Raw genomic sequence first — 16918 nt, 5'->3', positions numbered from 1 at the left:
TTCTCTAGAGCAGCCCCTAAATCCATACAGCCTTGCTCCAGGAGGATGCTATCAAGCTCAACTGAGGACGTTTGCAGGCCCAGGGTGCGTTTACCTGGCGAGACTCTTCCTTCATAATTTTAAAAACATTTCATGACTGCAGTGTCAGAAAGATAATATATTAATATACTCAAACTTTTTTAAAAAACATGGAAGTTCTTTTTCATTTTATTTTTTCGGATTTTAAAAATGATCAAAGTATTTTCACCGACCCTGGGTCTTTGCCACTTTATCTGTCTGTCATTTGCATAGCACACACATACATCACCAAGGACCACCTCCTCCCACAAATACCCAATGGGCAAATTCCCCTCCTTCCTCATCTCACCTAAGCCCACCCCTAGCCACGAAAACAGACGGGTTGCTCCTGGGGGCTCTGCATAGTCACCCCCTCCACACAGCCCCTGCTTCAGAGGATTTATCTGGGCTTGAACACAGGAGGAACGTGGTGGTAGTGTCGGTGGTGTGTGCGTGTGCGTGTGCGTGTGCGTGTGTGTGTGTGTGTGTGTGTGTGTGTGCATTTGAGGTAACAACAAAGAGGGTTGGGGGAGCCAGTGAGAAAGCGCGAGCATGTTTTGCCTCGAAGGCAAGACTTGCAGCCAATCAGCGCGCAGGAGCCTCCCTCTGCGACTCCAACATTGAGTCTATAACCGGCTGGCCGGGCGGAGCTGGCAGCATTTGACTGTGGCTTGGGACGCGGAGAGAGGCACGCAGCGACCGACCGACGACCGGCGATGGTCTAAGCGCCCTTCGGCCACCCCCTCCCCCCGACGCGACCAGGCCCTGCCCTCGCCCTCTGGACACACATCCCACCTGGGCTCCTCCGCCTACCCGGCGTTCCCGTCCGCCCGCTTCCGCGCTGCTCGGAGGAGGCCCGGGGAGCCGCGGCGCCCGCCAGCATGAGCGGCTCCTTCGATCGCAAGCTCAGCAGCATCCTCACCGACATCTCCAGCTCGCTTAGCTGCCATGCGGGCTCCAAGGACTCGCCCACCCTGCCCGAGTCTTCGGTCACTGACCTGGGCTATTACAGCGCTCCCCAGCATGACTACTACTCGGGCCAGCCCTACGGCCAGACGGTGAACCCCTACACCTACCACCACCAGTTCAATCTCAATGGGCTCGCTGGCACCGGCGCTTACTCGCCCAAGTCGGAATATACCTACGGGGGCTCCTACAGGCAGTATGGAGCGTACCGGGAGCAGCCGCTGCCTGCCCAGGACCCAGGTGAGGACGCCGGGGTTGTGGAGAGGGTGCCAGGCGCTAGAAGGTCCCCAAGGGAGAGGAAGTCTGGGAATGGGAGCTGAAATCTAGGGAAACGTGGAGGGTAAGAAATAGAAGAGTTGAAGGAGATGGGTTAGATGACCCCCAGAGAGGATGGGCGACACTGTGTGGGGGTACTGTGCGCTGCGCGGTCTCCTGGAGATTCTGGGGCAGCTGGGGCCACAGAGAGCGCGCTCTGGGTGATCGGGGGAAGCTTCGATCTTGGGGGCTCTTGAGTCAGCCGCCCGCGGTAGCTTTGAGGGCTTGAGAGGCCCCGAGACCCTTCCTCAGGACGCCGTCTGGGGAGACTCGGAGTAGCGAAGGGCACGTGGAGAAAGACCCAAAGAAGTCACAGAAATGGAGGAAGGAGAGACCGAGAAGTAGGGATGCGGAAAGAGAGAGGTGGGGATAGACAGAAATGTAGGGAGGACAGTCAGGACAAGCACGGAAGAAAGCAACAGAGGAAAGGAAGTAAAGGAAGGGGGGAAGAAAGAGAAAGAAAAGGAAGAGAAAGGAAGGAAGGAGGGAGAGGGAGGAAGAAAAAAACAAAGAATGCCTTACTATCCTTGTAATTTTTCTGAAACAAATTATCCTGAACTAGGAAGCTTATTAAAAGAGGATGGGAGGACTAGAAGGTGTGGGAGACGCCACCGCCAGCTAGGTGGGTCACTAGAGGACGGTCCGCAGACGAGGGGCTGAGCCGGGAAGGCGTCGCGAGCGAGCGAAGCCGCGCGGTCCTCGCCCAGTCGGTTCCTGGCGCCGGGGCTGGCGCTCCGGGGCCGGGGTGCGGAGCTGGGAGCGCCGCGCCGTGGGCGGCCGCCGGTCCGGCTGGGTCGCCGCGGTTCCCTCCCTGGGCGCGGGCGGCACGACGCTCCAAAGAAGTCCAGGGGAGATCAGTGGGCCGGAGGGTGCGGCGTCCGACAGCGAGGGGGGGGTCTCGGAGAGTGCAGGGGTCGCAGGCCGAAGCTAAGCTGGTGCATCCCCCCCCCCCCCCCGCTTGCAGTGTCGGTGAAAGAGGAACCAGAAGCCGAGGTGCGCATGGTGAACGGCAAACCCAAGAAGGTCCGAAAGCCGCGCACCATCTACTCCAGTTACCAGCTGGCTGCCCTGCAGCGCCGGTTCCAGAAAGCCCAGTATCTGGCCTTGCCCGAGCGCGCCGAGTTAGCTGCACAGCTGGGCCTCACACAAACGCAGGTGAGTACTGAGTGCTCAAGGGTCCCTGGGGGCAGATGGGAGCACGAGGGACCGGGGATTCCCTAGGTACCTATGAGCCTAGCTGGCCGTTTCAGCCCACCCCCAAACCCCTGCCCCGCAGCAGATTGCAGGAACTCCTGCCTGTGGGTTGAGTGACGAGTCTCAGCTTTGACAGAGAGGTTTACAGTAGCGACTGTAGACGGGTGCAGTGTGCATTTTTGTGAACTTATGCGACTGGGTATGTCTGTCACAGAAGAATGTCCTCCCCTGCCCCCCCCCAAGAACTCCCAGCTCCCAAGGCCCTCAGCAATGTTACAGGACGTAGAAGTCCGCGTTGTCTCTCTCCCAGACGAAGTATGTGCGTGTAGGGCACACAGGCGACATGCCAGAGAATACTCACATAAGGAGTGAGGGGGGTCCTTTAAGGGTCATTTTGCAAACAGAAGGCACGTATCTGTGGAGCACCAGTTAGCTCATACATTAAAGTGTATGCTTGTATAAAAACATGGTCCTGCTTCACACCCAAATGCCTCTGCTAAAAGTCAAGCCGAGAGGTTCTTCACCAAAAGGCCATAAAGTCAGAAAGTGGGAGTCTACCCCCCCCCCAAACCCTTTACCTGTCCCTAAACACCAAGAAGTCTCACTGCTCTGGGGAGGAATGTTGGGTGCCTGACTCTCTACAGGTGTTGACAGACTAGCCTCGGTTGTGGCTGGGCTGCGTGGGGCCTGGTCCATCGGGAATCTGGGTCACCTGGTGAAGAGCTGATTCATTGTTTGTACCAGTCATGGGGTGGAGAGAAGCAGGGGGAAGGGGAGATACCCCAAGGGAAATTTAGGGACTCTAATTCACTTGCTCCTGAGTCCCTGGGTCACCTCCAATACCCAGTCAGAACCCAAGAACCCCTCGTGCCTGTACGTGAATGGGGGTGTGCATGTTGGGGTGCTTATCTGGGTGCATCTGCGTGCATTTACAGCTTCACCGGCTGGTGGCTGTGTGAGGCTGTGAGTGGGTATGTTGCCGAGTATGGAGATACCTGTGTGGGTGTGTGTTTGTCCCTGTGTATCTGCGAACCTCGGCTTCAGGCCTCTCACGTGGGCAAAGCTTGCCCACAAACTGCCAGCTTTAGGGTGCCTTTTTGTTGAGGACTTGCTGTATATTTAAGTTTTCTATATGTCTTAACTTTCTTGAGCCTTACAGTGACCCTTGGAGATAGGTGACAGTGTTGTCATGGTCCCCGTTTTGCAATGAGAGGGAGGTGAGGCTGGAGAGGTGAAGTAACCTGCTTAAGGTCGCACTTTGGAAGAAGCGGCGAACCGGACCAGTAGAACGTTCCAAGCCGCAGTTCTTTTCCAACTGGAAAGAAAGATGCTTGCTCTGGAGGGGAGGTCCTGGGGTTTTTGCCTGGTTTCCCGAGAGGCTGGGTACTGCTCTCGCCTTCTCCAGCCTGGGCTCCCTGTGGGGTTCCCTTTGGCACCCCAGAGAGGCTGACTACTTGCTCTTTTCTTATTCTGTCCCAGGTGAAAATCTGGTTCCAGAACCGCCGCTCCAAGTTCAAAAAGCTCTACAAGAACGGAGAGGTGCCGCTGGAGCACAGCCCTAACAACAGCGACTCCATGGCCTGCAACTCGCCGCCGTCACCAGCCCTCTGGGACACGTCTTCCCACTCCACTCCAGCCCCCGCCCGCAATCAGCTGCCCCCACCGCTCCCATACAGTGCCTCGCCCAACTACCTGGAAGACCCCACCAACTCCTGGTACCACGCACAGAACCTCAGCGGACCCCACTTACAGCAGCAGCCGCCTCAGCCGGCTACCCTGCACCATGCCTCCCCGGGGCCCCCGCCTAACCCTGGGGCTGTGTACTGAGCACCCTCCTGGCCTGCGCCCCCGCAACGAAGGACCCCCAGGACCAGGCAGAAGGTGCCCTATCCTAGCGACACTCAGGAATCATCAAGGGGCACAGGGGAAAGAGTCCCTTCCCCCTCCCTTGTCCCTTATTCCAGGGACCCAAGAACCTCCAGATGAGATATGCATGGACCAAGGATGCCCCCCCCCAAAACCAACCTCCTTCCCCCTGCTTAGGCTGGGGTGCCCTCCAGATGTTGAGGCATTTCACTCCAGTGGGGACAGCACATGCTCTCTGCTCCAGGAACCTGGATTGCCTTCTAGATGACTCATCACCTTCCAGCCTTTCAAACACAGTCGAGATCTCCAAAACGGGGAGAGCCGGAGTATCTGCAGGTCCAGCCTGTGCTGGGGCACCAGGCGCCTTGGATTCCAGCACTGCCGGACCTAAGCCACCGAGGCTCCCAACCCACGCTTGAGCCACTCTTTGAAAGACATTGGACAACACATCATGGCTGATCCTCAAGGTGGGGGCCTGATCTAGCACTCTCTGCTCTCCTGCCCTCGTTGAAGCTTTGAGGGTTAAACCAAAGAAAACTCCCCCACATGAGGGAACCTTTTAATATCCAGGGAAGAATCAAAGGAGCCGTCTCTGTCCCTCCACCCCTCCCCTGGGGAGAAAGGCCACTCGTGGTTTTCCTAAGGACCCCATTTCTTCTTCCATGTATAGGACTTTGCACAACTCTGGTTTTAAAAGCTGTTGAAACATAGGACAACAAAGGGCATTGTTACCAGTTAGGACCAAATCCCACTCATCTCGTGGCGGGCAGCTCTGCTCTGCCTTCCCTGCCCCCCTTCACCCCTTCCTTTTCTCCCAGTAAGTTGGCAGTCTGGGGGGGGTGGCGTCAAACCCCAACTCTCTGCAGAGATATACCAAGCAAGACGAATCCCCAAACACCCCCTTCACGGGCAGCTTTGGAAATGGATTGCTTTTCCAGCTGAAGGATGCAAGTGAGGACCAGGAGACCAGAGGAGGCCTAGGACTCAGTGCCTTAGGGGTGAGGCTGGCTGCTTGGAGGGCTGGTACCAATGCCTCTCCCTGGCCCAGGCGTCCCCCCAAAGCTAACTTTCTTCTGCCCCTGATGTGGTAAGACATCGAAGAAAAGGAGAGGTAAAAGACTGTAGTATATATATAGTATGGGTTTTTTTTGTTGTTTTTTTGTTTTTTTTTAAGAGCGACCAAGAGAAGCAGCCTCCTCCCTTGTGGTTTCCTATTTATGTGACCCTGGTCCTCCCGGACCAATCTCCCTGTGTGTTGCAAGCCGAAAGAGGGATGTGGGCTCCTGCTGGATTTGGGTTTCGTGGGAGGTGCAGGAGTAAGGAGAGATGTGGTGGGTCTCCGAGTCCCACCCCAAGGGGACAGGAATGAAGCCAGCTCCCACCCCTCCCCAGCCTTCTCATTTCTGCTTCCGTACTGGACCAGTCTTTATATATAATGTTAATAAAAAAAAGAAGAAGAAGAAAATAACCACAGTGCTCTTTGAACTGGAGACTAGTGGCAGGCAGCTCTGACCGGAGGCCTGGAGTTGTGGGATGTGTTAAGTGGGGAGGGACCTCCGAGTTTCTAGAGGCTGCTGAGCTGGGGGGCAGGTGCTCCTGACCCTGTGGCTGCCCACATTGTGAGCAGGCCTGAGTAGGCGGCTCCCACCCAGGCCTCCCTGACTCCACTGTGCTTGGTGGCTTGCCCTCTGTCAGTCAGCTGTCCTCGGCCACCACCACCCCGGTTTGCCAGGTCACCCCGGGGCTGCTCTTTGATCTTGAGCTCACACATAGACATGCTTGCACACGCGTGTAAAACCCCCTGCCTCCACGCCCAGGCACTCCCAGCCCCTCACCCACCTGCCGGTCCCTTTTAGCGTGGGTGAGCGTGGGACTAGCCGACCGGAGGAGTTGCCCTATAGCTGGTGGACCTCAGACTGGGATTGGGAAGCGATGAGGCAGGGGGAGGGGGGTCTGTGTTCGCCTTCTTGGGAAGGGTGTGGCCGAGGCTGGGAGTCTTCTAGACACCGTCACTGACTGCCTGTGCTGGAAATGCTGACCCCTTCTTCCAGATCCCAACTCCAAGGCTTCTGAGAGGAGGTTGAATGTGTGTGTGTGTGTGTGTGTGTGTGTGTGTGTGTGTGTGTGTGTGTGTACCAGGAGATGGCAGAGATGCACGACCATACTATGCAACTTCCTATCTGATAGATAGTGATATCTCTTGTCACACATACAAAGTCACACTTGAAGAAAATCATCCCTTTTAAGGAAAATGACACCCCTTACACACACACACACACACACACACACACACCTGAGACAGGTGACATCAAACTAACATAACAACAAACCAAAGAGAGCTCGGGCCCCCAGTACACACATGCAGAATACACTCAGCTTCCCCTATCATGAGACACACATGCACAGAAGCATTCTTGTTTAGAAAGTCAGGACACCACCCAGCAGCCACTGTGACCCAGCTCAGCTTGGAACCACCGCCTGGTCTTAGTGTCCTGTCAGACGGCAGCGTCTCTGGGGGGAGGATGGGGCTGAGACACAGTAAAGATGAGAAGACAGAGAACGAGCCTGGCTCCCAGTGCATGCCACACAGAAGCCCTGTCCTCAGGACAGGACCTCAGCCCCTACCCTGGCCTGCACCTCTCCAAGTAGGCCTCACCCACCCTGCAAGCCAGCCTGGGAGGAGGCCACGCCCATGTGACTGGCTTGGACTGGCAAGGGTTAAGCTGGCAGCTGCCAGGCGGGGCTGCGCTGAGCTTTTGGTTTGAGGGCTGCGTGCAGGCAGGAGCAGCGAGGCGGCAGCCGGGCAGACTCACTGGAGACACTGCATTTTATTAGGGCTGGGCTGCCAGCAAAGGGAGGGAGAGAGGAGAAAAGGGCAGAGAGAGGAAGGAAGGAGGGAGGCTGGGCGGGCAGGCAGGCGGTGACGGATGAAAGGATGTTGTAAGGGCCTAATTCCTCCCAGCTCATCCCAGCTCTGTCAGGCTGGATTAACTGCCCAGGTGACCTCCCGTGGGGTCAGCCCCACCCCAACCTCCCCTTCTTCCTCTCCTCACCTCTAGGCCAGGGGTCAGCTTGCCCTTCACCCACCCTGATGAAGAGCCCCGTGGGGACAAGAGTTTGGGGGAGGGACCTGGCAGCAGGCCAAGGTGGGACTACAGAGCCTACCTTCCTCCAGGTACTGCTTGACTACACACATCGTCTCCGGACACTCTTCAGGGAAGAAGGGGCAGACTAGGAAACCCCGGTCTGCCTGAGGGTCACCGCTTTCCAAATCTTAATATTATGTAACAGGTGGCATCTGGTAAAATACCTGGTGAATGACAATTTGGCAGGTGAGCGGGATAGTACCCATTTTTCAGATGGGAAAATTGAGACACCAGCAGTAGTAGAGTTTATGCTTAGCATACATGAAGGCTTGGATCCAATACCTAGTACCAAAAAAGAAGAGGAGGAGGGGAAGGAAGAGGAGAAGCTGGACATGGTGGTTCAGGTCTGTAATCCCAGAGATCTGGAGACTGCAACAGGAGATTTGAGAATTTAGGGTCAGCCTGAACTAAATAGTGTATTCAAGGTCAGCCTGAGCTACATAATGAACTCAAGGCTATTCTGAGCTACATAGTGAGAACCTGCCTCAAACAAATAAACAAAAAAGGGGGGTGGGGAGGGAGACAGCGAGCCCAGCAGTGGTGGCGCACGCCTTTAATCCCGGCAGAGGCAGGGGATGTCTGCGTTCGAGGCCAGCCCGGTCTAGAGTGGATTCCAGGAGAGCCAGGGCTACACACAGAAACCCTGTCTCGGAAAACCAAAAAACAAAAGGGAGAGAATGAAAGTCGAGGCTAAAAAGGTCACCCAGCAAATCTAAGACAGAGCTGGGATTTGAACCCAGGTCTGCACAGAGACTGCGTCCTCTGGACGGACTTTCTGCTTCAGTCAATGGCAAAACCCCGGCAGAGTCGGAAAGCTGGAGTCACCGCAGCAGCTCCACCTGCCTGTCCTGCAGCAGGTGTCTTCCCACAGAGATCTGAGGGCAGGGAGGGCCAGCCTTCTTCCTCTGGGCAAGTCCTAAGAACAGCTTAACATTGTGGTCAGGAATGTGCACTCTGGAGTCTTTCGGATCCAGCCTTCGTGACTTTACTGGTTGTGTGGCCCTGGCCAAGTCACTTAACCTTTCTGAACTTAGGTCTCCTCACCGGTAATATAGGGATGATCCTACCAACCGACAGAGCTGGGGGGGGGGGGGGAGATTAAGTGGCATAACCTGAGTAAAATGCTTAACAAGGTACCCAGCACTCGCTAAACCTGCTTAGTGAATGGAAGTGGCTGCTGGCAAGGCGACTCAGCCGTGCTCTCCTTTCAGCCTTGGACCTAACCTCACTCACAGCATTGGCTGACTGGCCATCTCCGCGTTGCCACACTGGCTGAACCACCAGCCTCTGTTTCCCCGGCTGGATGGCAGGCACAGCCTGTGGAAGGGCCTCGGACCCTGAGCTGAGCGAGACCTTCAGGGCCAGAAGCAGATGAAGCCCTCCGAGGCCCACAGTCAGCTGGGAAGCTGGGGCGGAAGGGGAACAAACCTCGAAAGGCTGCATCAGAGAGGGGTAGCTTGAACAATGTCTTGAATGATTAGGCACATGCCCTGCACAGACCTGGGCTTGCACAACACTCCCCCAGGACCCCATCTCCCCCAGTAGATTGAAAGGAACAAAGCCTAGGAGAGAAGGTATCCTGAGTGATGTCAGGCTAGAGCCCAGGAGGGAAGGACCAGGCTCAGAAGATCCCTGGATCCTTCCTGGATGTTGAACTCATAAAACACAGTATTCCGGCTGTTTCCAGCCTCTTTGGGGGGCCAATAGCTGCCCCGACACCTTGAACTCGGAGAAGGAAAGGCCCTGTCCCTCTGGGTGGAGGAGACAACTCTTAGGGAAGTGGATGAGAAGGACTGTCATAATCCTGTCCTTGAGGAGCTCCTAGGTTCTGGGAGATCTTAGAGAGTCCAATTCAGCCAGGCGGTGGTGGCGCACGCCTTTAATCCCAGCACTCGGGAGGCAGAGCCAGGCGGATCTCTGTGAGTTCGAGGCCAGCCTGGTCTGCAGAGCGAGATCCAGGACAGGCACCAAAACTACACAGAGAAACCCTGTCTCGAAAAACAAACAACAACAACAACAAACAAACAAACAAACCAAAAAAGAGAGTCCAATTCAGCCTCCATACACCAGTCCCATGGCAGCTTACCACCACTACAATTTACTTCCTGCTCCTGCAAACCCCCCCATGAAATGGGGCGATTCCGGGTAGTGGAGCAAGGAGCCTGCTCCCCAGCTCCTATCTGAGGGCCCTGGTTGGATTACTAAACCCAGGGTAGATTGGAGAGGAAGGGGAGAGCAGACTGGGGGAGGGGGAGAGCCACTCCAAGCAGGGAGCATATGGCCTCTGTTTTTCCAGCTTTAATTGCAGCGTTAATCGCTGTAATAAGCTGTTTCCAGCACCCCGTAGCCCGAGACTGGTAGGCTTAGAGGCCAAAAAGTGCTTGGAAATGAGTTTCCTCTGTGAGCCCAGAGGAGGCGGGCAGAGGATGGTGAGCAGGGCTCTGGTGGAGGAGCAGGAGGAGAAGGTGGGAGGCTGGGGGAGCTGTGTGGGTCAAGAAGTGAAGGACGAAGAGGAGGCAAGCTTTCCTCCTGGGAGCCCCGCACCTCCTCTCCCAGAAGCCCCCCCCCCCCCCCCCCCCCCGAACTTCATCTGCCTAGTCAGTTCCTCTCCTTTGTCCTTCAGACATGCTTCTCACACCAAGTCAGAGCTTCTGGATAGGCCTCTCCTTGCTCAGCTCCGAGAGGGCCAGCATGGCCCCTCCAGCACTCCCTCCCTGTTCAGAACACAGGCATGGGCTGTGCTATGGTTTTGTCCACCCTGGGGAGAGTTGCCGGCCTGGAAGGAGAGAAGCCTGGGGAATGCTCCCTCCACACATCTCTAGGGACAGAGTCAGCCGGGGAAAGAAAACCAGTGGGCAGACACCAGGGCAGGGCCTTGGGCACCTTGCCCCAGCCCAGAAGGTGTCTTGTGCAGCTGGAATATCAGGATGCTCTGTGAGCTTGAGGGCATGAAGCACTCACAGAGGCGGAGAGCTCCCTCCCGGGACCCTCACACAGGCCCGCTCTCGGCATTAACAGAGGGGCTGCCCGATTGGGTGGGGGCAGTAATGATTGCCTCCAGCTAGGCAGGCCCTTGGGGTTGTGGAGATGAGTGGAGGGAGGCTGGGCTCACCGTCACCGTCACTGCGTAACTGAGGAACCGACTGCGACTGCGCCCTCTAATCATCAGCAAGTTGGCACAGAGAGGCTGTGCTACTTACCCAAGGTCACACAGAAAAAGCAAGGCTGAGAAAGCTGTGGGTGCTGGGGCCCCTGCACCTGTACCAGGCTACATCTGGACTGACTGCAGAACCAAGAGCTCCGCCCCCGCCCACCCCACCCCCCAGCCAGAGCTCTCTTCAGTCAGCCAAAAGGCTGGAGAGTGGTGCCTGGGGGTGCACGATCAGATTATTGACCCGATGAACCCCAGGAGAGTCCTAGGATGCTGAGGCCCAGGAGGCACCAGGGAAGGGGCTGTTCTCTGCTCAAGGTGAGGAGGAGCTGGGGGCACCCCGGAAGGGGGAAGCCTCAGAAGGGGAGCCAACAGGAGGTGGGGCCTGTGGGCCCAAATTCCTGGGTTGTCTCCCAGGACAAATCGGTGCAGGACTGGCAGTGTTTGCTGAGTAAGCAGGAGGCTCCACACCCTGGAGGATCAGCTGCCGGGAGGGAGGGGCGTCCCCCCCCCCCCCCAGGCAGTTCACCTCGCACCTGGCAAACAGCAACAGTACACCCTTCCTTGTGCACCACACCGAGGGCGCCCGGCCACGTCATGCGACGCGTGTGGCACGGTCCCACACCCACCCCCGGGGCCAGTCAGTTGTGCCCTGAGCTCAGGAATCACCAACAGGAGAAGAGGGAAGGATGAGACATCCGCAGTCCAGGGGGTAGGGGCAGCTGGAGGAGTGTGTAGGCCTGAGGGAACAGGCTGGTAGGAAGGAAGCAGAAGAAACTGCTCCAAAGTTCTGGGCCAGGAAGGTGCTCGCTGAGGACCTACTGTGTGCCAGGCACACAGCTTCCGTGCCAAGAGCTTTCCTGAGCCCCGTCTTATCGAATCCTGATAACTACCTGGCAAGGCCAGTGCCATTATGATCCCATCTTACAGACGAGATACCTGAGGCTGTGTAACCTCAGGTCGGTCACTTGCCCTCTCTGAGCCTTGCTTTCACTCGCCTATAAAATGAAACTAATCATCTCTCTCTTTTAGGACTGCTGAAGAACTGAAATGGGCTGCCCAGGCATGAGAAGGGCTTGGCACCATGATGAGAGCCCAAACTGTTGCTAGTTTTCTACTAAATCATCTACGGGCAGTTCAGACACTCCTGCTGACCCAAGGGAGGTGTTAGGACCCCCAATGGAGGTTCGAAGGTGGGCCTTCCTCGTCTGTGGGAGGTAGTCTCCTGTAGAATTCTTCTTTATGTGGCTGGTGAGATGACTTGGTGGATAAAAGTGCTCGCCACACAAGCCGGAGGAGACCTGAGTTTGGTTCCTGAAACTAATCAATGTTTTAAAAAAAAAGCCTGATACAAGGATGGGTGTATATCTGTAATTCAAGCATTCCTACAGTGAGGTGGGAGGCAGAAACAGAATAGCCCCAGAACGGCCGAAGGCCCTAGGCCAGTTAGCCTGGAGGGTGCCGTACAGCAGAAACAAGAGGGATAGAGAGAACCAGCTACCAAAAAATTGTAGCAACCTTGTGCCTGCAAACATCACACACACACACACACACACACACCACTCATGAATGCATGCTTTCTCTCTCTCTCCACACACACACACACACACACACACACACACACACACACACACACGTGCGCACACATGAGCACAAGTTCTAAAAAGAATTCTTCCTTCTATGGTAAAAGTGCTTTATTGAGTCCGATGTAAATCTGCCGTGCTTCAGCTTTTGTAAAAGGACAGTCACTTAGAACAGAGCTTATCCTGGGACCAGCAGAAAGGACAGTGGAGGAGCCACGGGTGCCCCTGACAGTTGCTTGTTGTTTTACATTTCCCTTGTAAGGGGGGACGGTCCCTCTTTTACTGCCACACCAGAGAACTGTTACTGAGGCCGTATATTTATGCTGTATTTAGCCATCATAGTATGCCTCCTAATCTTAGGAGGGGTGTGTGTGAGAGCGTGTGTGAGGGTGCATGTGTGTGTATGTGTGTGTGTGTGAGTGTGTGTGTGTGTGTGTGTGTGTGTGTGTGTTCAGTTCTGTAGAGTTCCAGGAATTTCTAGATGTCAATCAACTACCAAAGAAAACAGTTGCTCTCCCCTTCTCCCACGCCTGATGGAAGTGTTCTGGGGTTGGAGGTAGGGAGGTGTTTCATGAATGAAGAAGTTGGGCTGACATGGTGGCACATACCTGCAATCTCAACACTCAGAAGGAGGATGTAGGAGAGTTGTGACTTTGAGAGTAGCCTGGCCATGAAGACTCTGTCCCAAAACAAAATAATTAAAAAAAAAAAAAAAAAAAAAAAAACCAGATGGTGGTGGTGCACACCTTTAATCCCAGCACTTGGAAGGCAGAGGCAGGCAGATCTCTGTGAGTTTGAGGCCAGCCTGGACTACAGAGCGAGATCCAGGGCAGTCAGGACTGTTATACAGAGAAACCCTGTTTTTAAAAACCAAATAAACAAACAAATAAATAATAAACAAATAAAAGAAGTCAGAGGCCTTGCCTGCCTCGGTGTTAGCTGTGACCTTCAGGCTCGACCTCACCTCCTTGGAAGCTATCTTCCTCAGGCCCAGTGGACTGTCCTGGAAGCACAGCAGGACCTTCCCCTTCGCCACCTCCTGTGTGACTGCCTCCCCTCACCACAGAGCAGTTCACACTCCCTCACTCACACACGCTGCTGGAAGTCTGAGGGAGACTGCTCACATCTTGCTCACACTCAGGCTCTGCTGGCAGCAGACCCCCCCCCCCCCCCCCAGGCAGGCTCTGGAGCAGAGACCGACAGAAGCACAGGGGGGCCGGCTGAGACTCTGACGACAAGGTTCTCCTGCTCAGCGGTCACCACAGTGCCACACTCTGTGGAGTTTTCAAACACTATTTGTATTGAGTGTATTCACTGATCCATGTGCGAGCTCACACGCAGGAGGTCAGAGGCCAACACTGAGGTCAGAGGCCAACATTCAGGAGCTGCTTTTCTTCCGCCATGTGGGTCCTGGGGTTGAACTCAGGTAGTCATGTTGGTAGTGGCAGGTGACCTTACACACTGGGCCACCCCACCAGTCCAGTTTCGTGTTTTTATTTATTTAATCCTACCCCTACTTTTTTTTTTTTTTTTTTTTTTTTTTTTTTTGGTTTTTCGAGACAGGGTTTCTCTGTGTAGCTTTGCGCCTTTTCCTGGATCTCACTCTGTAGACCAGGCTGGCCTCGAACTCACAAAGATTCGCCTGCCTTTGCCTCCCGAGTGCTGGGATTAAAGGCGTGCGCCACCACCGCCCGGCCTACCCCTACTTTCTTGTGAGGGCTGGGAATGGAATCCAGGGGCCTTACGTGCTAAGCAGGCACCCTGCTACTGAGTTATACCCAGCCCGAGTCCCACTATAACCTCATGAAGCACATGTTATCATTTTCAGTTTCTAGGTGGGGTTCAAGGTTATGGAGGTGGACTTAAACTCAGGAAACGTTTTTAATGCTTTTGGGTTCCCTGGGGTGCAAGTGTACCCTTGTGCTGGTTAGTATTTGTCACAACTAGAGTCACTGGGAAGGGAACCTCAATTGAGGAACTGCCTTCATCAGATTGGCCTGTGGGCCTGTCTGGGGCCATTCCCTTCATTTATGGTTGATGTGGGAAATGCAGTTCCCTGGGCAGGTGGTTCAGGGCTGTATAAGAAAGCAAGCTATTATGCAGGATCGCTTGGCTCAGCCTGGGAGGAGGGGACTAGACCTACCTGGACTGAGTTTACCAGGCTGATCTCAGTCTGTGGGGAAGGCTTTGCCCTGGAGGAGATGGGAATGGGGGGTGGGCTGGGGGGAAGGTGAGGGGAGCGGGAGGGGGGGAGAACAAGGGAATCCGTGGCTGATATGTAGAACTGAATTGTATTGCAAAATAAAAATAAAAATAAAAAAAAAGAAAAGAAAAGAAAGCAAGCTGATAGGCCAGGCGGCGGTGGCGCATGCCTTTAATCCCAGCACTCGTGAGGCAGAGCCAGGCAGTTATCTGTGAGTTCGAGGCCAGCCTGGTCTACAAAGCGAGTTCCAGGACAGTCCGAGCTGTTACACCGAGAAACTCTGTCTTGAAAAAGAAGGGAAGGAAGGAAGGATGGAAGGATGGATGAAAGGAAGAAAGGAAATGCTCTACCAACTGAGCCAAACCCCTGGCCCCTGGATGCATCGTTTTGCTCATTAACCCTGATGCAGAGAAGGGGAAATAAAGACCCAGAGGGATAAAGACCCTGGGCCTCTCGGCTGAGCATCTGCACTCTAGAGGACCAAATGATAAATTGTGTCTAGGAGAGAAGGTAAATTTCCTTAGCAGTGCAGGGGGTTTATTTCTTATTTTCCAGATGGACTGGCCAAAGGCTGGAAGGGCCCAGAGCTGAGTCTTAAGGCAGAATTCCAGGTTTGGGGAAGGAGGCATAAGCCTTGAGGAGGTGAGACCAAGGCCTAGGGTCACAGGGTGGAAGGCCCTCATCAGTGGGCCCAGCTGATCCCCCTGGGCTCAGGGGGTGTGACAGGAGTGAGGCAGAGGCATGTCAGGAGCCTGCTGCAGACTGGCTTCCCTGAGGATCTGTTGGTGCAAAGAATTCCCGACAGCTCCAGGGCTGGGAGGAGCCGTCTATGGCAGGCCCCAGCTTGCAGAGACCAAGAGCTGGTCCTCTGTCCAGAGAGAGGAATGGGCCCGGGCTGTGTAGGCCTTACTGGTGGGAAGGGGAGGGACGAGAATCCGAGCTGCCTATCCAGGTTCTGGCCTCTGCCCACCCCTTTGCGCTCAGCCCCTTCTCATAAAGGGAGCGTCAGGGTTGGGAGCCGGGTAAATAGTAGAGGAAGGAGCTACTGAGCCAGGAGCCTCACTGTGACCTCTGGCAACCTCGGTCTCGGGGGAGCACGTAAATCATCGCGCCTCCCTTTGCGTGAAGCAGGACAGGGAAAGAGACCAGGGTAGCACACTTGACCTAATCATTTGCCCTGTGTTTTAGTCATGGGCTTGCCGATGGGGGCCACAGACAGCACAGTTTCCTTCTGGGCAATGGCAAGCTCCTTCCTAAGGTCTCAGCTGAGCTCTGAAAGGGAGCCAGTCCAGATGGGGACGCGTCCTGTGTGGAATCTGCAGCACCCATTCCCTGGAAGTGAACTCATCTCTCTCCATTTGGGAGCTGGAGAAGCTGAGGCTTGGCACCAGAAAGAGACAAACCAGAAAACCTGCCATCCTCCATGGGGTCCACTCCTTTACCCTTTCTGGGCTGGCCAGACCTGGCTCCGTGACTCAGGGGGTCAGCAGCTCCGTTTCCAGCCTACTGTGAGGTTGCAAAAAGCTACAGAATGCATCCTATCTGATTCAAGGAAGCAGAGTTGTATTCCTGGAGAGCTGTCAGTCTCCCGGGAGACTCTGAGGTCTGCCTTAGAAAACTCTAGCCTTGAGGGAAAGTGATGATAACGCCACCCACCCCTAGCTAAGAGGGAGTCATGTGAGTCTCTGAGAGTGTGTAACTTGTCCAGGTCACCCAGAAAGCAGTAGCGAACACAGGCCTCCAAGCCTGGAGCCTTCTTTACCAGCCAGGGACCCTGGGTCCCTTGGTCCCTCCTTCAGGTTGAAGCCGGTGTCAGAGCAGGGGAAAAGAAGGATTCATGGAGAAGTCCAGAGGAAAGCCCTCACCCTTAACTAGCCTATGAGTCGCAGTACCAGATGCTATGGGCATGTCTGGGAGCCATGGGGTGTGCCAAGAGGATCTGGGGATGGGGGTTCTAGCCAGAGCTCAGAGAATGAAGCTGGCAAGGCTTCTATGAGCAAAGAAAATGAAATCATCAACTTATGGGATTTCTGTGGCCATTCAGCCTCCCTCTCCAGCAACACCTAGGGAAACATGTCCAGAAAACATTAGCCAGGAAAAGGGATGGGGTAAAGAAAAAAGCCAGAGGAGCGAAATAAAGAGATCTGTGTTCCTGCACACATTGCACCCAGAGAGAGAGAGGGAGGGTGAGAAATGAGGCGGAGAGAACCTGCAGATTTCTTTTCTTCTTTTTAGATGTACATTTATTTATTTATTATTTAACTTATTTTTGAGACGGGGTGCCCTGTGTAGCTCTGGCTGGCCTGGGACTCCAGAATGCTGGAATTAAAGGCAGATGCTATCACACCAGGCTCTTTCTTAGTTTTCTTTTTCTCTGCACTCCCCCACAACCCCCCCTCCCCACTTATTCCTTGACAGAGTGTCATGTAGCCCAGGC

At 55.0% G+C, this 16918-nt stretch overlaps 1 protein-coding gene across 1 annotated transcript; it reads left to right on the top strand.

Moving 5' to 3' along the window:
- The first annotated feature begins 797 nt into the window (after nt 1-797).
- Dlx3 (distal-less homeobox 3) lies at nt 798-4359 on the top strand. Its single transcript, XM_052759755.1, has 3 exons — nt 798-1263; nt 2303-2493; nt 4012-4359. Exons 1-3 carry the CDS (start codon nt 939-941, stop codon nt 4357-4359), a joined length of 864 nt encoding a protein of 287 aa, XP_052615715.1. The 5' UTR covers nt 798-938.
- The last annotated feature ends 12559 nt before the right edge of the window (nt 4360-16918 follow it).

The sequence above is a fragment of the Peromyscus californicus genome, unplaced genomic scaffold (genome assembly GCF_007827085.1).
Source record: "Peromyscus californicus insignis strain IS unplaced genomic scaffold, ASM782708v3 Scaffold_3__1_contigs__length_106647218, whole genome shotgun sequence".
NCBI lineage: Eukaryota > Metazoa > Chordata > Mammalia > Rodentia > Cricetidae > Peromyscus > Peromyscus californicus.
Note: the sequence above shows the minus strand (reverse complement) of the source record. Positions and strands in the feature narration are given on the sequence as shown.